We start from the raw sequence: 26,252 nt of genomic DNA on the forward strand, positions 1-26,252 counted from the left end.
GAACCAACCACTTCTTAGCCCAGCTCTGCATGCTTGCAATACCCCATTGTAACCTATGACAGTCTTCTACGCTATCCACACATAGTTGAAGCTGCTCCTGCTCTTGGCTGAGGAGAATGTTTAGAGTTTGATTAATATTTTAAAGAATGTTTCGAGTTTGAAGGGATATTTTTTCTATTCAGATCATCTGTATTTTCAAATTCCTCTATTGCTCTGAATCTCAGTCACCAAGACTTCTGTGCTCCTTTGACTCAGCATTCCTCAGCACCTTACATTTCTAATGCTCAGTAGAAATAGGAGAAGTAAGCCATGGTTTTGATAGAGACAACTTGATAGAGCTTTACAAGACTATAAGAGGCAGATGTAGATAAAATGGACAGGCATCACCTTTTTCACAGGACATAATTTTAAGGTGAACGAAGGAAAGTTTAGTGGAAATGTCAGAGGTAGTTGTTTTTTTTTGTTTAAGAAGCACAGAGTGGCAAATGCCTGGAATGCACTAACAGAGCTAGTGGTAAAGGCTGATACATGAACGACACTTAAGAGATACCTAAATAGGCATATTAATTAAAAAAATAAATGGCAGCTTATGTGCTCTGTAAGAGGGAAAGGTCAGATTAATCATGGAATAATTTAAAAGGTCAGTATAACATCATGGGCCCAAGGACCTGTATTGTTCTATGTCTCTCTAACCTACCTTGCCATTTGATCTGATTTCTGCTTCAGTTCCACTCTGCTGTCTATTCTCCATTACCCTCAATACTGCAGAAGCCTGTCTCTCAATATTCTCAGTTCCTGAATAGAGAACTCCAAAGATTCATTATTCTTAGGGAAGAAATTTCCCTTCAGCTTTAAACAGACAACCCTTGCTCTGAAATTCTACCTCTCATTTTTGGTTCCACCACCAGCAAATTACCCGGCAATCCCCTTCAAAGATTTATATTTATAAAATAATTTCACATTCTACGAATTCTAAAGAGTTTAGATGCAACCATCCCAATCATTCTTAGAATCACTGAATGAACCAAAACTATACATGCCTCTCAGCAACTGGTTTCAGCTACAGATCTACCTCAGGTACCTGTACAGCTGTGACGGCATCACTGCTGAGACCCAAAGCACTGTAAGTTCCTCCCCAAGCATCACTGCTGTTTCTAAGATAACTCTAAACACCCACACCTCAAGGACAACAGCTGCTACCATCTTCTCAACAGCAATTAGGGATGGACAATTAAATGCAAACTCAGCCTGTGAATCCCACATCTCTTGAATAAATCTATAAGAAAGTCCTGATATTTACTGTGGCTCACTGACAAGTTTGGCATTATTATTCTCCAAGTGAAGCATCCAGGTTGAAAGTACCTCACAAATGCAAATTGTTGTTATAATTCTTCTCCAGTCCTAGCCTTCGATGCTGTTTAATATGCAAATCCAGAATGTTTTAAAGTTCAGGAAGTTATTGCAATTCAGTCAATGCAAATCAAAACAGCGGAGAAGGTAAATCATAATGCAGTTTCTGGAGGTTCACTGCCACAGCTATGCTCACGCTATGTCTGTTTGACAAGATCCAGTCCACTTAGAGAGCAAATCCAAATTGCAATAGATAAATGATCCCTGAAAGTGAGGAAATGTGGATGGGGTGGAGTGGGGTGAGGTAGGGATGTGTGTGTATGGAGAGTAGTATGGCACACCCTTAGTACTACCTACAGTTCTTCCTTGGTCCTACATCAGAAAATCAGTTTGGATAATGAGCACAAATGGCTCCACTGGGACATGGGCTCATCACCAGTCACGGTACACGGTCAAGTTACAAACCTTTCTCCCCAACAAATGGCAAGGACCAGGTGAAGACATCCATGAAGTTGGGCAACCAGTAGGGATGTGGGGAACAGTTGAACTGCCTGATATTCATAACATTGTTCTCATATTTCAAAACTGCAGCTGGAAAGAAAAAAAAGTGAAATGAATAAAGGTTTTCCCCCCAGCAAGATTGAAAAGCCAATATGCAAGAGTCGGTATAATCAAGTATAGACTAGGCAGTTAAATATGACTAGTTGCACCACTCACCTTATTCCAAAATATAAACAATGGTATGGCAAGGTACAAGATGCAGCATATTGTCAAGTTATCACCAAATAACAAATTATTGTACCTGCAGACAGATTTGACCTGGGGAGGGTGTAACTGGGTAGATTCAAGAGCTAACTTTCCGATGGTTTCCTTCTAGGCATTCCCCAGGCTTGAGAATTATTTTGAAAGAAAAAATAGAATCAAAATAGCTATAGGACAAAAGTAACCATTCAGCCCATCAAATCTGTGCACACTCACTATCAGAGTAAACTATGTCTGTTTCTTTCTCTGTAGCATAACACACTTTTTACTTAGACACATTTGTATAAAACCCTTTGGAACACCACATCTGCAGGCAACACATTTTAGATTACAATCATAGTTACCTCCACTCCACTGAGTTATCTTAACATAATATGATGGTTATGCTCCAGCTACCATAAGGACTATGACAGAGAGCGCTTGGTAAGTGCACTCTATACACATGCAAACACTGCCTTCTCATTCTGCTGTCATTGTGCTGAGTGTGCGCACTTAAATATTTCCCCACATCCCCCACCCAATATATTCTACTAAAGGGTCCTAAAGGGTTGGGTTTATGGTGCTTTCCCTGCAAATATGGTGGAATATTTCATTTCTTTATAGAGGGGATGAGTAAATGGTGTATATATTGCAAGTATACTATATTAAAGATAAATTATTTTGCAATATGATTGTAACTATATTGCGGGGTGCATCATATTCTGATTCACGTGTAGTCTTAAATTAACTTTGTGAGTAATTAAAGATGGCACATCCTAAATACCCAAAAAAAAGGGTGGATTGTTCGCGGTAGCAGGCAGAAAGAGACTGAGCTGCCAGGAGTTCACACTTGGCATAGTATGCCGCTATAATTGTGTTTCTTCACAGATTATTAGGTATGAATTTAACAATGGCAAATTTCTCACTAAATTTAATTTTCTTTCTATGCTATGGATTTTACAGATGACACTAATGATATAAATTCCTTCAATATTCCCAAAAGTTCTTGGAACCTCCCCCCCCCCCCCACTGAGGGACACCTTCAACAAACAGTTGCAGCGGTTCTGATGGTGGCTTGTCATGACTTCAAGGTCATTTAGGAGTGGGCAATAAATACTATCTTTGCCCTTGAAGACCACACCCAGAGAAAAAGAAATTTTAAAGAAATGAATTATTCATGTAGGTGAGATTGTTTTGACAGACAGAGCAAGATTTGTATAGTCAAATCACCGGTGCACAAAAAAGGTTTGCAGGAATTTCACAAGTATTTTACAATGTATTCTTATAATAAACACAATGAATTCACATGAAAACAGTGCAAACTGCTGTGGATTCAGAGTTGATGATAGGAGAAAAAACAAAATAGGAAAAATGGGCCCCAGTCTGGTTTGGTTCAGGCAAGTGCCAACTCAGGGAAGGAGTCAATAGCAAAATTACACACTTAGGAAAGAACTGCACATTGAAAAATCAATGTACATCATACCAGCAATTTTGCTTAAACTTTGTGCAAAGATCACAGGGTGAATGTCACGAGACACTAGGGGTCAGTGTAGCCCTAACAGTGAATGTGGAAATTTTAAACATTTCCATTTTGTGAAATCTAAATATCACTTTCATCAAAGCAACTTCACGTGTTTGTACAAATGTGTAGATTAAGGAGTTTACCATATCTATTATGCCTACTACCTGCTTCACAACTTTTGTTTAGTGGTACCCTGGGCTGCTACCATTTCACTTTACAGCTGAATATATTGCTATGAACTTTAGGTTTTCATAACATGAGACAGAAGCAACCTTCATTTATGTAGAATCAGAGAAACTGGGTTGTTCCTTAATACATTGTCAAATTGGAGTTTAATTTTGATTAATGAGAGGTGTTGCATTTTGGGAAGTCAAATCCAGGAAGCACTTCTGCAGTGAACAACAGGGCCCTGGAGAGTGTTATAAAACAGAGGGACCTTAGAGTACATGTACATGGTTTACTGAAAGTAGAGTCATATTCAGGATGAAGGCAGCTTTTGGCATGCTGGCCTTCATGAATCACAGTACGGAGTATGAAAGTTGGGAGGTCATAGTACATAGTACAGGATGCAGGTGAAGCTGCACTTGGAGTAATCTGTTGAGTTTTGGTCACTCTGCTATAATCCTTGGGAATAAGGTGTTTTTTTGCTGCCTATTCCTAATTGCATCAGATGAGTGGCCTGAGTCACAGTGGTTCAAAACAAAACAAGTCTACGCTCATCCTTTTGTCCACCTACACTCATCCCAGTTGCCTGACCTCTGAATTATTGATCCAATCCCATTACCTTCTCAGTTTTCAGAACAGCCTGGTGGTTAAGAGATTTAAAAACAAATGTAACTGTTTCCCACGACAGAGGACTGGGAACCAGAATTCCCAGCTTGAAAGTGAATGGTTAAGCAGTGCTAGCTACGAATTGGGAGTGCACAATGTGGTTGAGCTTGATTGGGGGCCTGGCCTTGCCTGTGGATGCGGCCCTCCCATGTTTGAGCAGTGGAATGACAGGCTGGATTGCATGTATCTCTACACTGCTGGCAGACTATATCATTGATTGCTGGACAATGTCGCTCAGGGTTTTGGACTATATGTTTTTTTTTGAGTGAATATGCTTTGTTCAATATTTTGAATTGTGTTACTTGCTGCTTTAAAATTTTTGCTTACTATTTTGAATGTTCTGCACCTTGGCCCCGGAGAAACACTGTCTCGTTCAACTGTATCTATGTATGGTTTGAATGATAATTAAACTTGATTTGATTTGAAAAGGCTGTGTTAGTAGAGTTTATAAGAATCTATGACAATGGATAGATAGCTGCAATAGGAGTAAATGCTGGGGGACTGACAGGAAAACTCATTCAAAGCCAGAACAGGTCTAATGACCAGCTTCGAAGCAGCATCATGACAGACTGAGCCAGTGAAGCGTCTGCTGTAACATTGATCTGCACATAGACAACTTTAGCAATTTATTTCAAATGCAACTGGACATGACAATTACAGTGTTGAGGCACAAAAAGAGCAAGTTTCTTCTGTCCAGGTAGAGAGATGTTACCAAAGAGTCCTGAATAAAATACAGTACAGAGCAAGGATTGCAGCAAGCTTAAAGTGATTACACTCTGCTCCAACAAAACCTAAGGCCAGGATTATCTTTGCACAAACACAAGAGAATCTGCAGATGCTGGAAATCCAAACCAGCACACACAAAATGCTGGAGGAACTCAGCAGGTCAAGCAGCATCTATGGAAATGGGTAAACAGTCAACATTTTGGGGTGAGGCCCTTCAAAATGGCAACTGTTTACCCTTTTCCACAGATACTGCCTAGCATACTGAGTTCCTCCGGCATTTTGTGTGTGCGATCTTTTCACAACTTTTTTAACTTGTAATGCTGAAGTGTAGTAAGGAATTAACACCTCAGTCTGTGTAAAGGAAATGAGAGAGGTCAGCAGTCAGTTTCTCTAGCCTATCTTGCAAGCATTCAACATTTAATATAAGACCATAAGATATACGAGCAGAAGTAGGCCATTCAGCCCATTGAGTCTGCTCCACTATTCAATCGTGGCTGATCCAATTCTTCCATTCATCCCAACTCCCCTGCCTTCTCCCCATACCCTTTGATGCCCTGGCTAATCAAGAACCTATCTATCTCTGCCTTACATGCACCCAAAGATTTGGACTCCACAGCCGCTTGTGGCAACAAATTCTACAGATTCACCACCTGCTGATTAAAGTAATTTCTCCGCATCTATGTTCTAAATGGACATCCTTCAATCCTGAAGTCATGTTCTCTTGTCCTAGACTCCCCTACCATGGGAAATAACTTTGCCATACCTAATTTGTTCAGGCCTTTTAACATTCGGAATGTTTTAACATTTCAAATATAGACAGCCCGATTCAGAGTACAAGATTTACTTCACTGCAGAATGAATACTGGGTAGCTTCAATCCAGCTACTACCAAAAGATAACTTCATTATCATTACCAAGGGCCAAAACTGGCCACTGGATGAAAGTGAACCATACTTCCAAAATCACACCCCATCTTAGCCAAGTATTATGTGCAGTTCTGGTCACCTACTTACAAAAAAAATATCAATTAAGCTTGAAAGAGTGCAGAGAAAATTTGCAAGGATGTTGCCTGGACTCGAGGACCCAAGTTATAGGGATAGGTAGAGTAGGCTAAGACATTATTCACTGGAGTGTAGGAGAATGAGGGGAGATCTTGTACAAATTAGGAGGGCTTGTATTGTGCTGTAGGTTTTCTAAATAACAAGCAGGATAGGCAAAGGAAAATTAGCGGATTTTGGGGACTTAAGATTTTCAGCAGGCCTTTGACGAGGTGCCGCACAGAGGCTGCTTAATATCATTACAGGGAAGATACTAGCATAGATAGAGGATTTACTGATTGGCAGGAGGCAAAGAGTGGGAATAAAGGGAGCCTTTTCTGGCTAGCTGCCATGATTAGTAATGTTCTGCAGGGTTCGATGCTGGGGCCACCTCTTTTTATGTTATATGTTAATGATTTGAATGAAGGAATTGATGGCTTTGTGGTCAAGTTTGCAAAAGATACAAAGATAAGTGGGAGGGGCAAGAAGTGTTCAGGAAGCAGGGAGACTGCAGAAGGACAGACAGATGAGGAGAATGGGCAAAGAAATAGCAGATGGAATGCCATGTTGGGAAGTCTATATATAGTCATGCACTTTGGTAGAAGGAACAAAAGTATAGGCTAGTTTCTAAACAGGTAAAAAAAAATCAAAAATTGAGGTGCAAAGGAACTGGGGAATTCTTGTGCAAGATTCACTAAGGGTTAACTTGCAGGTTGAGTCAATGGTGAGGAAGGAAAACACAATGTTAGCATTCATTTTGAAAGGACTAGAATATAAAACCAAGGATGTAATGCTGAGGTTTTATAAGGCACTGGTGAAGCCTCATGGAGTATTGTGTGCAGTTTTGGGTTGCTTGTCTAAGAAAGCATGTGCTGACTTGGGAGAGGAGTCAGAGGAGGTTCACAAAAATAATTCTGGGAATAAAAGGGTTAACATGTGAGGACAATTTGATGGCTCTGGGCCTGTACTTGGAGTTTTGAAGAATAAGGTTGGAATCTCATAGAAACCTATCAGGTTAAATGTTAAAAGGCCCAGATAGAGTGGCTGTGGAGAGGATGTTTCCAGTAGTGGGGGAGACCAGAGGACAGAGCCTCCCTCAATAGAGGAATATCATTGTAGAATGAAGATGAGGAGGAATTTCTTTAGTCAGGAGGTGAATATGTGGAATTCATCGCCACAGGCAATGAATGTAGACGCCAGGTCACTGGGTGTATTTAAGGTGAGATTGATAGGTCTTGCTTGATTAGTCAGGCATGAAAGGTTACAGCAAGAAGGCAAGAGAATTTGATTGAAAGGAAAAATGGATCAGCCATGATGAAATGATGCTTCTTCTAGTATTCCACTTTACTACCCTGAGAAAAAAGAATGATTGCCTACTTAATCTTTGCTTCTTAATTTTATAAACTTTATCTTCCTTCAGCCTCTGACATTTCAGAAAAAAACTATTCAAGTTTATCCAACCTCTCCTTCTACCTCATACCCTCCAATCGAGACAATATCCTGGTAAACATCTTCTGCACCAATTCCAAAATCTCCACATCTGTCCTGTAACAGGAAGAGCAGAACTGTACACAATACTCCAAGTGTGGTCTTAGTGAAGTTTTATACAGCTATATATAGCTTCTTGATTTAGAGCATATTCTATATTCAATGACTTGACCAATGAAGGAAAACATGACATGTACCTTTTTTTAGACCACCCTATCTCCTAGTAATATTTCAGCAGTCCAGGTGCAAAACATGAACATTGGTGTCAGGACCCTGTGATAGATTGGGAGATGCTTCCTGCTGCATCAAACCAGAGCTTTGTAACTGCAGTACTAGGCACTTAGGGCATCTTGTGTCTCTCTTCCATCCCACAAATCTTCTTCACCAGCATCAGTCTTCTGTACTCAAAGGGGATCCAGGATGGCAGGGACACTGCTAGACAGATGTCCATGTTGAACAAAGGGGTGCCACTGTGAGGGTGCACAGTCTCCAGATGGTGCAAACCACTGAGCTGATTATGTATCTCAACTGCTTTATTTAGCAGTGAGATTGAAAAACTAGAAATTGAGAAATTATTCTTCAAAAGGGCATTACAGTTGGATATACTGTGGGTTATGCTTTAGGTAAATAAGTATTAGGCCAGACTAGGCATAATTTTGCCATCTTTTTAACTGAAAAAATGGTTCTTAATTGCATGTTGATCACCCCTCACTGTTCTGACATGATTATTCCTGCTGCATTCCCAGAGGTATCATGGAAAAATATGGTACCTCTGGCAAGGAGCATTTCACAGACCTACATATTTAATAACTCCAGACACTTCAATGTCTTCCCAATTAATCCTGCTCAGAGAAATAAGCAAAATATTATTCAGAGCCACACCTCCCACAGCTGAAGCACTCACCCCCACCCCCAGTTCTGTCCCTCCCAATATGCTATACTCCCTACCTCAGTGCCACCTTTCCTGCTGTGCAACACTCCTGCTCCCCTCACTCTCTGGCAATGTACTTCCTGCTGTACATCACTCCCGAGATACTATCACTCAGTGTGCGACAGCCTCACCACAAACTGCTATTACTTCAAACTGAGGTGCTCAAAGCTGCAAATTTAACACAGATATTTTAATATGGTTAAGTGGCAATTATTAACACTTAAGATAAGAACTAACAGAAGACAGAACAGCTTGGGTAGAAGCTGATGGATGAGGAAACAAAAAATACAACTGAACAAACCAGAAAATTCGAACTATATTTAACAAGACCAACGTTAACAAGTGCTGAGCTATCTCCAATTGGTTCAACATCCCCAGAACAGTATTACATCTTCCAAGTTTGAAGAGGATGTTTCAAGGACAAGAGGGCCTAAATTATAGGGTGAGATTTGCTAGGTCTTAATTCCCTGGAATGCAGAAGAGTAAAGGGAAAAACTGTCACTATCTCCCTAATCTTATAAAAACGCTTAAAATTGTGAGAAGCATTGATAAGATGGATAACATAGTTACAGGCTTAGAGGGCAGGACCCTGGAGGGATATGGGCTGGACACAGGAAACCGGAACTAGCTAAGTGGAAATAGTTGGTATGGACTTAATGGACCAAGGGGCCGAGATATCAATTCTGTACTGCTCTATATAAAGCAGATCCTTTATGTGGGACCATAAACAGTGTCAGGTCTTTGATCATTTGAGTTTGTGGCAGGTTCAATCTTGATGTAGAATAGACAGTGTCCTATATAAATTTATCAAAATTTGTCCTATATAAATTTATCAAAATTTAAAAATACATTAAATTTCCTGACAATTAGAATAGCATCAGAAGTTATTCCAAATCATGCATAGAATTGTGGGCAACACACACAAAATGCTGGTGGAAAGCAGCAGGCCAGGCAGCATCTGTAAGAAGAAGTACAGTCGACGTTTCAGGCCGAGACCCTTCGTCAGGACTAACTGTAAAAGATAGTAAGAAATTTGAAAGTGAGAGGGGGAAATCCGAAATGATAAAAGACAGGAGGGGGAAGGGATGATTTTTCTGTCTCTGTCTCTGGAGACAACTTATCTATTGATATCTACTATAAGCCTACAGACTCTCACAGCGACCTGGACCATTCCTCTTCCCACCCTGTCTCTTGCAAAAATGCCATCTCCTTCTCACAATTCCTCCATCTCTGCCACATCTGCTCTCAGGATGAGGCTTTTCATTCCAGGACGAAGGAGATGTCTTCCTTTTTTAAAGAAAGGGGCTTCCCTTCCTCCACCATCAGCTCTGCTCTCAAACGCATCTCTCCCATTTCACGCACATCTGCTCTCACCCCATCCGCCTGCCACCCCACTTGGGATAGGGTTCCCCTTGTCCTCACCTACCACCCCACCAGCCTCCGGGTCCAACATGTAATTCTCCATAACTTCTGCCACCTCCAACAGGATCCCACCACCAAGCACATCTTTCCTTCCCCTCCCTCTTTCTGCAGGGATCGCTCCCTACACGACACTCTTGTCCATTCGTCCCCCCCATCCCTTCCCACCGATCTCCCTCCTGGCACTTATCCTTGTAAGCGGAACAGGTGCTACACCTGCCCTTACACTTCCTCCCTCACCACCATTCAGGGCCCCAGACAGTCCTTCCAGGTGAGGCGACACTTTACCTGTGAGTCAGCTGATGTGGTATACTGCATTTGGTGCTGCCGGTGCAGCCTCCTATATATTGGTGAGATCCAATGCAGACTGGAAGACCGTTTCGCTGAACACCTACGCTCTGTCTGTCAGAGAAAGCAGGATTTTCCAGAGGCCACACATTTTAATTCCACGTCCCATTCCTATTCTGATATGTCTATCCATGGGCTCCTCTACTGTCAAGATGAAGCCACACTCAGGTTGGAGGAACAACACTTTATATTCCATCTGGGTAGCTTCCAACCTGATGGCATGAACATTGATTTCTCTAACTTCCATTAATGCCCCTCCTCCCCTTCTTACCTTCATCCCTTATTTATTACCCCCCTTTCTCTCTCTCTCTGCCCCTCTCACAATCAACTCTTTACCTGTTCTCCATTTCCCTCTGGTGCTCCCCTTCCCCTTTCTTTCTCCCTAGGCCTCCCATCCCATGATCCTCTCCCTTCTCCAGCTATGTCCCTTTTGCCAATCAACTTCCCAGCTCTCAGCTTTATTCCTCCCCCTCCTGTCTTCTATCATTTCAGGTCTCCCCCTCCTACTTTCAAATCTCTTGTTATCTCTTCTTTCAGTTAGTCCTGATGAAGGGTCTCAGCCTGAAACAGCGACTGTACTTCTTCCAATAGATGCTGCCTGGCCTGCTGTGTTCCACCAGTATTTTGTGTGTGTTGCTTGAATTTCCAGCATCTGCAGATTTCCTCGTGTTATAAAATTGGGGGTGATGTATTAGCATGGATAGAGGACTGGTTAACTAATAGAAAGCAGAGAGTTGGGATATATGGGTTTTACTCTGGTTGGCAATCAGTGGTGAGTGGTATACCACAAGGAGTCTGTGCTGGGCCCACAACTGTTCACAATATACATTAATGACCTGGAAGAGGGGACCGAGTGTAATGTACTGTATCTAAGTTTGCTGATGACACTAAATTCAGTGGAAAAGCATATTGCGCAGAAGATACCGGGAGTCTGCGGAGAGATATAGATAGTTTAAGTGAGTGGGCAAGGGTCTGGCAGATGGGGTACAATGTTAGTAAATGCGAGGCCTATCACTTTGGAAGGTAAAATGAAAGAGCAGACTATTATATAAATGGTAAAAAAAAAATTGCATCATGTTGCTGTGCAGAGGAGTGCTTATGCATAAATCACAAAAGGTTGATTTGCCAGGTGCAACAGGCTATCAAGGCAACAAGTGGAATGTTGGCCTTCATTGCTAAAGGGATTGAATTTATGAGCAGGGAGGATATGCTGCAACTGTACGGGGTACTGGTGAGACTGCACCTGGAGCACTGCATGCAGATGTGGTCTCCTTACTTGAGGAAGGATATAATGGCTTTGAAGGTGGTGCAGAAGAGGTTCACCAGGTTGATTCCAGAGATGAAGGGGTTAGACTATGAGGAGAGATTGAGTCGCTTGGGACTGTACTTACTGGAATTCAAAAGAATGAGAGGAGATCTTATAGAAACATATAAAATTATAAAAGGAATAGATAAGATAGAGGCAGGAAAGTTATTTCCACTGGTAGGTAAGACTAGAACTAGGGGACGTAGCCTCAAGATTCAGGGGAGTAGATTTAGGACGGAGATTAGGTCAAACTGCTTTTCCCAGAGAGTGGTGAATCTATGGAATTCTCTGCCTAAAGAAGCAGTGGAGGCTACCTCAGTAAATATATTTAAGACAAGGTTGGATAGATTTTTGTATAATAGGAGAATTAAGTGTTATGGGGAAAAGGTAGGTAGGTGGAGATGAGTCCATGACCAAGATCAGCCACAATTTTATTGAAAGGTGGAGCAGGCTTGATTGGCTGGCCAGATGGCCCACTCCTATTTCTTAAATCAACCACCCGGTGCACCCTTCATGAATATGATCTTATTCACGCATCCTTCCTTCCAACAAGGTCTACTTTCCTGTCACCCACTGAGACTGGTGATTAATATGAGCTCCCAGTGAATACAACAGTCTAATCTCACACTGCTAGCAAAATTCCTCTGTTGTCTTATATCACCCTTTGCAGTTCATACAACTTTGCTAGATATCCATGATCCTCCAGTTCTGCAATCTTAAATTTAGCTGGATGGGTCTCAAACCCTCAAATTTCCACTGTAAACCCCTCCACCACATTGAGCACATCTACAAGAAGTACTGCCAAAAGAAAGCAGCATCCATCAAGGACACCCCCTCCCCCTACCCCCACCATCCAGGCCTTGCTCTCTTCTCGCTGTTCCCATTGGGAAGGAGGTAGAAGAGTCTTAGGTCCCACACCATCAGGTTCAGGAACAATTATTACCCTTCAACCATCAGGCTCTTGAACCAGAGGGGATAACTCTACTCAACCCACTACTGAACTTATTCCACAACCTATGGATTCACTTTCAAGCACTTTACAACTCATGTTCTCACTATTTATTTGTTTATTTATTTTTCTGTAGAGTTTATCTTTTGCATGTTAGTTGTTGGTTCATCTTTTTGTGTAGTTTTTCATTGATACTATATTCTATTATGAATATCTGCAAGAAATGTATCTCAGAGTAATGTTTGGTGACCTATACAGTACATACTTTGATACATTTACTTTGAACACTTTCCCACTGACTGAGCTCTTCATATCTTCTTCAGGAGTTACAAATACAAATACATTATTGCCACCAAACAATTGATACTAGAGCATACAATCATCACAGCCATATTTGTTTCTGTGCTTCTCGCTCCCTGAAGTACAAATCAAAGTAAATATAATAAAAACAAATTATAAATCATAATTAGAAAATAGAAAAGGGAAAGTACGGTAGAGCAAGTCAGGTCCAGATATTTGGAAGGTAGGGCCCAGATCCGGTTCGGGATCTGTTCAGCAGTCTTATCACAGTTGGAAAGAAGCTGTTCCCAAATCTGGCAGTACATATCTTCATGCTCCTGAACCTTCTCCTGGAGGGAAGTGGGCCACAAAGTGTGTTGGCTGGGTGGGACTTATCCTTGATTATCCTGGCAGCACTGCTCCGACAGCGTGCGGTGTAAAGTGAGTCCAAGGATGGAAGATTGGCTTGTGTGATGTGCTGGGTTATGTTCGCGATCTTCTGCAGCTTCTTCTGGTCTTGGACAGGACAACTTCCATACAAGGTTGTGATGCACCCTAGAAGAATGCTTTCTACGGTGCATCTATAAAAATTAGTGAGGGTTTTTAGGGGACAGGCCAAATTTTTTCAGCTTTCTCAGGAAGTAAAGGCACTGGTGGGCCTTCTTGGCAGTGGACTCTGCTTGGTTAGACCAAGTCAGGTCATTTGTGATATTCACCTCAAGGAACTTAAAGCTTTTGACCTGTTTCACCTGTGCACCACTGCTGTAGATGGGGTCATGCGGTCTGCTACTCGTTCTGAAGTCAACAACCAATTCCTTCATCTTGCTGACGTTGAGGGATAGGTTATTGTCTTTGCACTATGCCACCAGGTTCTTAATTTCCTCTCTGTACTCAGACTCATCATTACCCAAGATGCAGCCTACAATTGTGGTGTCATCAGCAAACTTATATATTGAGTTCGATGGAAACTTGGCTACACAATCATGGGTGTACAGTGAGTACAGCAAGGGGCTGAATACACAGCCTTGTGGGGCACCGGTGCTCAGAGTGATTGTAGAGGAGAGCTTGCCCCCTATCTTTACAGCCTGGTCCTGTCTGTAAGGAAGTTGAAAATCGAGCTGCTGATCTGAGTACTAAGACCCAGGTTCCGGAGCTTAGGAATCAGTTTATCTGGAATGATGGTATTAAAGGCAGAGCTGTAGTCGATGAAAAAGAGCCTTACATATGCATCTTTATTCTCCAGGTGTTCTAAGGAGGAATGTAGTGCCAGAGAGATGGCATCTGCTGTTGACCTGTTGCTCCGGTAGGCAAATTGCAAAGCGTCGAGGTTGACCGGTAGGCTATGGCTAATGTGTGCCATAACCAGTCGCTCAAAGCACTTCACAGCAATTGATGTTAGAGCCACAGGTTGGTAGTCATTCAGGCATGCCACCTTGCTTTTCTTTGGCACTGGGATTATTGTTGCCTCCTTAAAACACGAGGGGATCTTAGACTGAAGCAGGGAGCAGTTGAAGATGTCAGCAAACACTCCAGCTAGCTTGCTTGCACAGGCCCCGAGAACCCATCCCGGGACGCCATCTGGGCCCATCACCTTCCCTGGATTTATCTTCAGGAAGGCTCTTCTAACGTCTTCCTTGGTGACGATGAGTCTTGATGCCACCAGGTCCGGTTCATCCAGAGGGGGCGGGACGCTCCTCTTCTGTTTGAATCTTGCATAGAATACGTTAAGTTCGTCAGGAAGAGAAGCACTACAGTTATTGATATTCCCAGCCTTTTCTTTGCACCTAGTGATCTCATTTAGACCCTGCCATAGTCTACTGGCATCCCTCTGGTCAGCCTGGGCTTCCAACTTGGCTCGATATTGCCTCTTGGTGCCCTTAATGGCTTTCCAGAGTTCACGCCTGGATTCCATGTAGCGACTGGTATCCCCGGACCTAAAAGCCACAGCTCTAGCCTTCAAAGGGACTGGACATCATAATTCATCCAAGGTTTCCAGTTAGGGAATACCCAGATCATCTTGTGAGACACACAGTCCTCTGTGCATTTCCAGATAAAGTCCGTGACAGCTGAGGCATACTCATCGAGGTTAGCTGTCGAGTCCTTGAATACTAACCAGTCCACCGATTCAAAGCAGTCACGGAGGACCTCATCCGTTTCCTCTGTCCAACGCGACACCACTTTTGACACCGTGACCTCCCGCTTCAGTTTCTGATTGTAAGCCGGGAGGAGGAGTACGGTCTGATGGTCCGATTTTCCGAAGTGAGGTCATGGGATGGAATGGTAGGCATCCTTGACTGCTGTGTAGCAGTGGTCAAGTATATTCGGGCCTCTAGCGGAGCAAGAGACATGTTGGTATAACTATGACTGCGCTTTTCTGAGGTTGGCCTGGTTGAAGTCCCCAGCTGTAGTGAGCAAAGCCTCCAGATACCTGGTCTCAGGTTCACTGATATTGGCATACGGTGTATTCACAGCACACTCCATGTCCGCCTGGGGGTGGGGGGGAATGTAGACCACTGTCAGTATGACCGAGGTGAACTCCCAAGGCAGATAATAGGGACGACACTTCACCGACAGATGTTCCAGGTCCGGACTGCAGGAGCTTGTCAGTGCCACTGTGTCCGAGAACCACGCAGTGTTGATCAGTAGGCAGACTCCACCTCCCTTCGTCTTGCCTGAAGACACTGTGCGGTCCATCTGATGGATTGAAAATTCCTCTGGTCGGATGGCACAGTCAGGGGTGGCAGGGGAGAGCCAGGTCTCGGTGAAACAGAATACACAGCAGTTTTGCATCTCCCCGCAGAAGATGAGTCTCCCTTTAAGATCATCCACCTTGTTCTCTATGGCTTGCACATTAGCTAGAAGGATGGTGGGCAGAGGCACCCCAAAGCCCCTCCGCTTCAATCTGACCAGCAGCTCAGCTCTTTTCCCACGCTTCCTCAGTAATTTGTGCATCCTTCCAGATTTCCATCAATGCAGTGTGTTGTTGGCAGCTCTTTGAGGTTGGTGGACATGTCCCGCGGGGATTGATTGGCACAAAGTGCTGTCATAGCTCAGGACACTGGAAGTATCCTGAGTAGTAGTACCTGCTGCAGTATTTTTTAAAAATGTAAAGTGTAAATTATACTAGGGTAAAGTAATTTTGTTTGGATGGGAAAGGATAATTTTAACTACAATGATAGCACCTTATTTCTCTATTGAGTTGAATGCCCACTAACCAGCTCCTTTAAGTCAAAGTTTGCTGTGTTTAACTTTGAAAAAAATCAGACCGATTAACAGGAAAACAACAAGTTTACCCTCACATCACATTTTTCTGGCCATATTTGTTGGGACTATTTATCCTGGCAGAACACTGTAGTGCCTGCTCAAAACTTCGGGTCTTTCAGGAAACAGTGATTTGCACATCCAAAACTCTTCAAGCTCATGGAGTAGTGAAAATTAAACCTCACTTCCTTCATGTGCCTCAATGTGTTTTTGTGGTCAAAGAAAATGCACTTAGCGCAAAGAGAAAACTATTCAAAGCTTGAATAAAAACGCATTGCCAGTTAGATACATACATACAACAGAGAGAGTACAACTGCATAATCTGCTACTGAGCATATAAAGGTGTCTGGATAAAAGCTGTAATTGTTCTCCATTTTGATAGATTTTTAAGTGAATGCTTTATAGACAAGCATACTAGGTTTACCAAATGCAATATAATTGGCCCTCCTTATCTGCGGGTTCCACATGCGCAGATTCAACCAACCACGGATCGGGAAAACCCGGAAGTTCTCTCTCCAGCACTCGTTATTTGTGCATGCACAGACTATTTTTTTCTTGTCATTATTCCCTAAACAATACAGTATAACTATTTACATAGCATTTACATTGTATTAGGTACTATAAGTAATCTCGAGATGACTTAAAAGTACAGGCAGTTCCCAGGTTATGAACGAGTTCCATTCCTGAGTCCGGCTTTAAGTCAGATTTGAAGTTGGAACAGATACATCCAGTATTATTTAGCGTTGGTTAGTCAAATGTCTGTCTTAGTATATAGTATACATTTTACCTTTCTATGCATATAAAAATACTTAAGAAACATATGTACTTCAATAATTAAACCACTGTGTTGATTAGTAATAATTGTAGCTTTCATCAGAACAGGGCCTTTCACATGCTCCATTAAAATTGTTCCGATCATTGACCGACTGTAGCCTACTGCTTCTCCAATGACCGACGGTGTTTCACCTCTTTCCAATCGCTTTATTACTTACACTTCATTTTCAATCATATTCGTGATAGAAACACTGTGGATTCAGAGTGCGCTGGGTCCTAAAGTCCATCGCACTGAGACAGGTTAAATAAGGTCTGGAGTTCCACTGGGTCCTAAAGACCACTGCACTGGTCAGGCTAAAGGGGGGGGGGGGGGGGGGTGGTCCCAGAACCAATCCCTCACGGATAAGGAGGGCCAACTGTATATCAAAAATCCTCCAAGAACAGTATTAGGCAGGCAAGAAAATAAACACCAAGGTAAAGAATGAGGAAGGAGTATGGAACTTGTGTACAAATGGGTGTGCACTAATCTTTAAAGGCAATAGGAAGAGCTGGGAGAAAATCCTAAAACAGAGAATATGTAGAGATATGTGGAAATACTTGGAAATGTGGGGTTGCTTCCTTTGAAGAAGCATAAAAGGTGATTTAATTGACTTCCGGAGCCAGGAAGGGCTCCAACAAAGTAGCTGCTTACAGAAACTGGAGGTGGTGGTGGAGGGGTAGAAGCTGCGATGTCTTGGAAAACGCTGTCAAAGGAAATGATTCAAGTGGAATTTTCAACAGTTTTAAAAGAAGAGTTTTTCAGGATTTCAGGGAAAGACCAGGGGCACTAGGAGTATTGTGTTCAATTCTGGTCACCTCATTATAGGAAGGATGTGGAAGCTATGGAGAGGGCGCAGAGGAGATTTACCAGGATGTTGCCTGGAGAACAAGTCATATGAAGCAAAGTTAGCAGAGCTGGGACTTTTCTCTTTGGGGCATAGAAGAATGAAAGGGGACTTGATAGAAGCCTACAAGATTATGAGAGGCATAGATAGGTTGGATAGTCAGTACCTGTTTCCCAGGGCACAAATAGCAAACACCAGAGGACATATGTACAAAATTAAGGGAGGGAAGTTTAGGGGATCAGGGGTAAGTTTTTTTTACACAGAGGATTGTGAGTGCCTGGAATGACTTGCCAGGGATGGTGGTGGAGGCTAAACGTTAGGGGTATTTAAGAGCCTCTTGGACAGGCACATGGATGAAAGAAAAATGGAGGGTTATGGAGTAGTGTGGGTTTAGTATTTTTTAAAGGATTATATGGGTCGGCACAACATGAAGAGCTGAAGGGCCTGTACTGTGCTGTAGCATTCTATGGTTCTATAGGTGATATTACTTCAGCACCATGAAAAATAGGAGGGGTAAAATAACTTCCTTATGTGATTTCTAATATTAGAATATTAAGGTTGAAAGTGTGTGATAAATGAAAGCTTTAGAGGGTGGCATCTTGTTTTCTAATATCCCTGAGGAAATTAAGTCTGTTATCCTTTTCCAGACAGGTTTACAGGTGTCTCCAGATCCAAGAATACATTAGATTCGTAGTTAGAGATAGACAAAATTTTTCACACTACATAAACAAATAAAACCAAGTGTTTGGTGCAGGAGATGAACAGGAGGCCTGCTTAGAAAACTGGAAAACAAGGCCAATTACATGCAAATGAGATGATCTTAGATGGGAACTCAGTCACCTTGGACCAATTAGTTCAAGCCCCTCACCCACACTGTACGACTAAAGCTAATGATGATGGGGGTGGGGGTGAGAGACAGGCCATGGAAAGACAAGAGAAAGGTTTGAAGCTAGTGTTCTGAGGAACACGCAGTTGAGGATTGCACAAGTGGACTATCCACTAATAGACAAAGCAAGGGCCAGCTAACCCACTGGCTTCAGATGCCATAAATGGGCATTAAGAGTTGGAAATTTAAATCTATTCGTCAAATTGTATCCATTTAGAATAATTCAAACACTTTTGATAATTTGAGAGAATATTTTGCACTGTGATTATAATGGAATGAATCACATTACACTGCATTCCTGCAATATATACATAAACTGTTAAACTGAAGGGGAAGTTGGATTGACTAACTGAGATCTGTATCATTTGATACAAAACTAGTGATGCCAAGGAATGCAACTATTGTGAGCTGCTGGAGTTCAGCAATTAGCAGATGGCTACTGAGAATAAGAAGCTTAACCAAATTATTTCAGGCTAATATAGAGATTAAGCCGAGGTATAGAAATGCATATAACATGGCATATGCCTCAGTGATCCTGATGATTAATTAACACCAATCCACAACTCTAGGGACAAAGGCTCTGACCTCTTTACATTAGGGTGTACTGGAATTTCGGGCTCTAATGCAAAATCCCATCCAAGGAGACAGAGGTGCAGCACTAAAATGTCACCCTGTTTCATGCCAAATCCTGAGTGTGATTTACAATCTCAACGTATTGACAAGAGGCAAAGTATATCCAGCTTGACCATTGTTGACATAGACCTTCACACCTGGAAACAACTCCACAACATCAACCAATAGCACTTTTATCATCTTAAAGAACTCATTGTTTTACTGACTATTTTAGTTTGCAGTAACAAGCCAATCTGTCCACTTTGTCCTGTCAATTATACTCTCTTAATTGTGATACAAATCTCCATTGTACTTCTACTGTTACTTTAAGAATATAAGGAATCTCCAAAGACAGAAGCCCAGGGGAAAAGTCTTCACAATGTTGTGACGAATCAAATAAATCAGTTATTAGCTGCCTAACTAACTTAGCCCTTCTGCCTGCCCAATTCTCACGACCCTCCATTTTGTGCATATTTTGTTCCTATTGAAAAGCCTTTTAAAAATAACTCTATCACAAGTCCCTTCACTACTACCACTGGCACTCAATTCCAGGCACCCATACTGTAAAATAAACTTGCATCTATTTCTTCATTGACTGCTCCTTCTCATCTTAAATGCACACCATCTTGTACTTTGACCCTGAAAAAATAGATACCACCTGTTTACTCTATCTCTGCCTTTCATAATCTTATAAACCTCTATCAGGCCTTTCCACATTCTCTGCTGCTCCAGAAAAAAACAATCCAAATTTGTCTAATCTCTCCTTTTTGCTCATAATCTCTAACCCAAGCAGCATCCTGGTAAACGGCTTCTGCACCGTCTATATCCTTTCTATAACGGGTCAACCAGATTGAAAACAAAAGTCCTGATGTGGTTTATCCAGAGTTTTATAAAGCTTCAATGTAATTCCCTGACTCTTGAACTCAGTGTTTCTACTAACAAATTCACCCTTCCTTATCACCCTTTCAGCCACATTCAGAGAGCTAAGGACTTGGAAATTGATCCCAATGCCAGAAGTTGACCCCATCCACATTGTGGACAATTATCAGCTGCCTTGAACTATGTGGCAATTTATTCTCAAACTCACGCTTTGCCATTACCAAATTCTCACAAGATTTTTCGTAGTAACATTATCAGATTAAATGAACAACTTAATGCTCTACCTCTCTGCACATACAGGTTATTGGAGATTTCATCTTGACGTTTTCTCTTTGCTCAGACCCTTTTCCCCTCCTTCTGCAATATTTCACTATTTTGTTTCTGTAGTTCAACCATTTCCTCCCCAATCCTTTCATCTCACTGGCTAGAGAAATGGGCCGCTGGCCCCATCATAGTCCTGTCCCAGCCTTGATGGCAGCTCTCACTCTTAAGTACAGGTGCTGAAAATGCCCAAACTTCAAGATTCAAGGAGGACGTCTAATATGACATGCCACAAGCTAGCCTGTCCAGCAAGGTTTGGGTCAGTCATTATATGTATGATGACCTGGAAGCTGTTGCTTTAAGTGACTGAGTACAGTCGATAGAACAAAAACAATTTGAGAGGAGAGTACAAATTGATAGAGGTGTACAAGACAATAAGAGACATGATTGGGTGCCTAACCAGAGATTTTTTTTCCCATAGGTTGGAAATGGCTAATATAAGGGCCAATATGCCAAAAATATAAGTTTTAAGGAATAAACCAGGAAATTAGAGGCTGGTGAGCCTGACGTCATTAGCGGGTAAGTTATTGTTAGGTATTCTAAGGAACCAGATATATATGTATTTTGATAGACATGGACTGCTTAAGGATAGTCAGCATGGTTTTGTAGATTCGCATCTAACCAATCTTAAGAGTTTTTTGCGGAAGTTACCAGGAAAGCTGATGAAGGCAAGGCTGTGGACTTAACAAGGTCCCACATAGGAGGTTGGTCAAGAAGGTTCAATTCGCTTGACATTCAAGATGAGATAGCAAATTGGATTAAACATTGGCTTCATGGATCAGCAAATTTGGAGATAGCACCTAGACTGGGGGTGTAGTGGACAGCAAGGAAGAGTATTGGGGCTTGCAGTGGGATCTGCACTAGCTGATAAAATGGACTGAAAACTGGCAGATGGAATTTAATGGAGTCAAGTGTAAGGTGTTACACTTTGGTAGCACCAACCAGAATAGGTCTTACGCAGTAAACGGTAGGGCACTGAGGAGTACGGTAGAACAAAGGGATCTGGGAATACAGGTCCATAATTTATTGAACGTATCGTCAAAAATATATAGGGTTGTTTAAAAGTTTTTGGCATATTGGCCTTTATAAATCAAAGTATTGAATACAGGAGATAGTACGTTGAAGTTGTACAAGTCATTAGTGAGGCTTAATTTGGAGTATTGTGTGCAGTTTTGGTCACCTACCTACAGGAAAGCTGTAAAGTAAGTTTAAAGAGAACAAAAAAAAATTACATGGATATTGCCAGGTCTGGAGGACTTGAGTTATAAGGATAAATTGAATATGTTAGGACTTTATTTCTTGGAATGTAGAAGATTGAGAGGAGATATGATAGAAGCATACAAAATTATGAGTGGTAAAGATAGGAAAATGAGATAAAGGAAAGCAAGGCTTTTTTTGAAATGAGGTTGGGAGAGACTATAAGAGGTTATGGATTAAGGGTATAAGGTGAAAAGTTTAAGGGGAACACAAAGAGTACTTCTTCACTCAAGAGTCATAATAGTGTGGAATGAGCTGCCAGTGCAAGTGGTGCATGCAAGCTTGATTTTAAAATTTAAGAGAAGTTTGGGTGGTAGAGGTAAAGAGGGCTATGGTCCCATTGGAGGTCAATGTGAGTAAGCAGTTTAAATGGTTTGGACCAGACTAGATGGGCTGAAGGGCCTGTTTCTGTGCTGTAATTTTCTACGACTCTATCAAACAGAATGTCAGAGGCAAGTTTTTTTTCTAAACAGAGTGATGGGAGTATGGAACACACCACCCAGCAGGGGTGGGGGGGGGGGGGTGGGGGGAGTTGTTGAGGCAGATGCGTTAGGGACATTTGGGAATCTCTTAGATTGGCATGAGGATCATAGAAAAATGTATGGCTATGTTGGAGGGAAGGGTTAGATTGATGTTAGAGTCTCAGCACAGCATCATGGGCCGAAGGGGTTGTTTTAAGTTTTACTTGCAGACGTCAGACTGGGTCAGCAAGTAAATTACACATTCCTCATCACCTCAGACTGAATTTTAAACACAGATGGTAAAGTGTAGCACTTTACATTTATCATGGAAAATGGAAGCACTGCTTAAAATCAGTAGTGCAGTTGTCATTTCTTCCACTGCACAACGTTCCAGTTGTCTGTTGTAAGAAATGCTCTGATGTGGCAGCTTTCAGATAGCTGCTGTCCGAGGCTGTGGAAGAATATGGATTGTCTAACATCTATTCCAACAGATGAACATCAAGGGAAGAGCACAAGAAATCAGAATTTAGGTTAATCTATTATATAAGATCAGGTGGATCCTGGCTGGAGAAATGTGCCTACACCCTGGGAAGGAAATCAGACTGAAACTTCAGGAGATTTCTGGAGTAACCATGGGATACCAATTCATAATAAAGATCACCTGTGCTCTAACTGGAAGACAGAAGAGATGGATGGAGTTCTTTGGGATCTATTACTTGAATTTCTCTTGGAAAGAGAGACACAGCGGTGGGCCAGGGACGGGTGGTTGGGGTTGTTCTTCGATTTATAGAAGAAAGCAACATCATAAATGCTTTTGATAATATAGTAAGAAAGAATAAGGGCAAGAAGGCTGGTGATCAGAGGGACATGGAGTAAAGGGCATCAGCAAAAAGAACCAGAGGGGAGCATTGTAATCTGGACCAAGTGCTTAAAAGGAGTGTAACAGCAGGTTCAACTGAGCTTTCAAATGGGAAGAGAAACATAGGGTTATATGAAGGAGAGGAGAGTGTGACATATCAGAGAAATCTTTGTCCATAATGGACTGAAGGTCCTGACCATGAAGAATGGAACCTGTAATAGGACTATTTGGGAATACAGCTCATTACATGTCAAGAGACTATACTGAACTTAGGGTGTAACAGTTCTTTTACATGTCTTGTAAAACCTCAGCAAATAGCTTCACACTTCCACCTCACACTGTAACAATACCTGACATCAGAGAGCAGATGCATGTTGCAATAATGCACTTCGTGTTCACCAACTGGAAAGCATTTTGTACACATTCATTCAGGGCAATATCTAAGACTTAGGAACTTACACAAGAATTAATTTTAGGTGCATTGTTGCGAGAACTTATATACTGCAGGCATCCAAGGCATAGCAATTATCACTTATGTTGGAAAAGTCAGCATTGGAGAATGGGATTTGATTCTGAAGTTTTCCAATTAGAGATGGATCAGGTTTATTGAAATTGTAATTTGTGACTTGATGCATGCAAAATAAACCAACAATAAAGCTTTCTAATCCCTTGCTCTACTTTACAGCAGTGACAGATGACTAATACACATCACTCCTAATTTATCACATCAATAGTCTTGGGAACTTGGGAACACAACCCAAAGTCTAAATTTCTCCCACTTGACCCCCTATTACTTGCTTTCTGCAAACATTTTGAAAATGCACAGCTTAACATCTGTATAAGCTCTAGCTTACCAGAACAACCCATCTGCTGAGGCAAGAGGTACAGAACAAGTACATTTTCAGCCAGCTTTAATACTCTCAAGCTAGTCAGTAACATTGCACATATTCAAAATGAGAGTACACAACTGCACTATATTATTTTCCAACACAGAGGGAAGTGCTGCTACCCACAGGTCTGAGTGTCAGGCCTTTATCAACTCTGAATGGAGCAGTACTTCATTAACAGGACGCTAAGGGATTCAACAAGGTCAATGAGTAGGGGATGGTTTATGTGGGAGAATCAGGAACCATGGGCTATTGTTTGGGGGAAGGGGGCAGGGGCAGGGATTATTTATTTAAAACTGTGACCTGCTGCAATCAGACAAAATTTCTTCCAAAAGCCACACCTTTTACTGATTCCTCTTTTACAAGTGCGGTGGAAGCAGAGTCTAAATACTTTTATGGGAGAGTCCGATAGATTCTAGATTGAAAGGGGTGAAAGATCACCATGGTTAGACGGAAATGCAGAGTTGCATCAACAATCGGATCTTATGGTGTAGTAGACTTAAAAGGCAGAGTGGTCAACCCCTTGCTCCCAATCCTTACATTATGTTGTAACCATCCAGTAATACAGTGGAGTCCATTCCCCATACCTTTGTTATTGTAGACATCCAAGTAGTTGGGAGCTGAAAAAATGGTAATTAGTGAGGGGAAACCTGTTGTTTGGCTCTTTCTGTACATTCGGTACCTGTGAAGATAAAAAAAAGTTACAGTATACCTGAAGTTTGCATCTACAATCATAGACAGGAATTCAGTTGTCAATTTCCAGTCCTAATGATTATATGATTATAAAATCTCAAATTATCCATTAATTAGATTCTGTTGAACATACCATGGGCATGTGATGCTATTTGTTCTACATGGAATCCAAGTAAACAGGGAATGACAGTGTTGCCCACATCCCAGGAAGATGTCACATCTCCTACTCCAATGTCTTCAGAGGTGTTTTACCTCCATTCTACAATGGCAACAACTGTGTGTGACAGTGGTTATGACACCTTTCACAATTTTAAACTTCTCATTCTGTCTTCGTTTTAGTTTGTGCCTGAGGAACCTCCGAGGTGTTGGCAAGACTGCGACACTGTGGTTCAGGTTACTAGCCGAGGTGAGTTTTCACTCAGTTTCCTCTCACACTGGCATCAGTGGGGGTTAAAGTCAAAATTTCAAAATCTGCTTTCTTTTCCCTCCTAGGAGACTGAGCAGTTATGCAAGCTGAATTTTATTTTGGTGAAAGGTGGAAGATCTCTCTTCTACCCCACCACCCCCGAGTGGTGGGTGCCTGGAACTGTGCTGCCAGGGGTGGTAGAGGAAGCAGATATGATAGTGCTATTCAAGAGGCTTTTACAGAGAGATATGAATATGTAGAGAACGTAGGGATATAGATCAAGTGCAGGCAAATGCGATCAGCTTCATTTGACATCATGCTCACCACAGCTCTTGTGAGCCAAAGGGTTTGTCCTGTGTTGTACTGTTATATGTCATCATATTCAGGACAGGCAAAAAAACTCCTGCTTCAACAAACTGCATTAACGTGAAATAAACTTCTTTCACCAAGCTCCTGGTCACATAATGATGCTTTACATGATGTCAAATTTTGCTAATGCTGCTGTGTAGCTCTTTGGAGAATTTAAAAATGTTAATTCACTAAATATAAATCAGGATTCTTTCGATGATTAGTGTCCACAGGGAATCCACTAATTAGTGTTAAAACCAAAGTTTGTTGTGGACTCAAAAACTCTGCAAAGTTTGACAGTGAAGGGTAGAGACTGAACTATGAAAGGCAATACAAAAGTTGGGGAACAAGTCAGGTGTACATTGACTGGAGCACAAAGGCTGCTCAAGCATCACTCCACACCAGGACAACAGCTGAAAACATGCTGTAAATACCCAGGCCAGGCAGCATTGACAGAGATAGAGAGGCAACAATTCAGATCTGAGAAAAGAGAGCTGTGGATTTCCAGCCTCAGGACAGCCTATTAACATATACTCATGAATTGAAGAACAGCTACATTAAGAAGATGAGGAACAGGAGAAGGCCAGTCATTCCTTTATGCCTATTTGACCATTCAGTAGATCCTTTATGATCTTTTAGCTCCGCTCCATTTTCTACATGACCCCTTAATATCCAAAAAATCTATTGATTTCTATCTGGAATATACTTAGCAATTGCGTTGTAGCGATTCCAGCTTCCTATGAAATTCTGTCTCGCTCATAAGATCCTGCATAGCTAATTGCAGGAAACAGAACTATA

At 41.8% G+C, this 26,252-nt stretch overlaps 1 protein-coding gene across 3 annotated transcripts in view; it reads right to left on the reverse strand.

Annotated features, from left to right (window-relative positions):
• The window catches only part of LOC132391839 (protein phosphatase 3 catalytic subunit alpha), a 277,918-nt gene that overhangs the window by 26,262 nt on the left and 225,404 nt on the right, over positions 1–26,252 (reverse strand). For all 3 annotated transcript variants that reach the window (XM_059965511.1, XM_059965510.1, XM_059965512.1), the window contains exons 8-9: positions 24,595–24,689; positions 1,816–1,941 (exon numbers count right to left, since the gene is read on the reverse strand). In XM_059965511.1, coding sequence (XP_059821494.1) covers positions 1,816–1,941; positions 24,595–24,689 — 221 coding nt within the window. The remainder of the gene's footprint in view (positions 1–1,815; positions 1,942–24,594; positions 24,690–26,252) is intronic.

Source organism: Hypanus sabinus, chromosome 3, assembly GCF_030144855.1.
Source record: "Hypanus sabinus isolate sHypSab1 chromosome 3, sHypSab1.hap1, whole genome shotgun sequence".
Taxonomy (NCBI): Eukaryota; Metazoa; Chordata; class Chondrichthyes; order Myliobatiformes; family Dasyatidae; genus Hypanus; species Hypanus sabinus.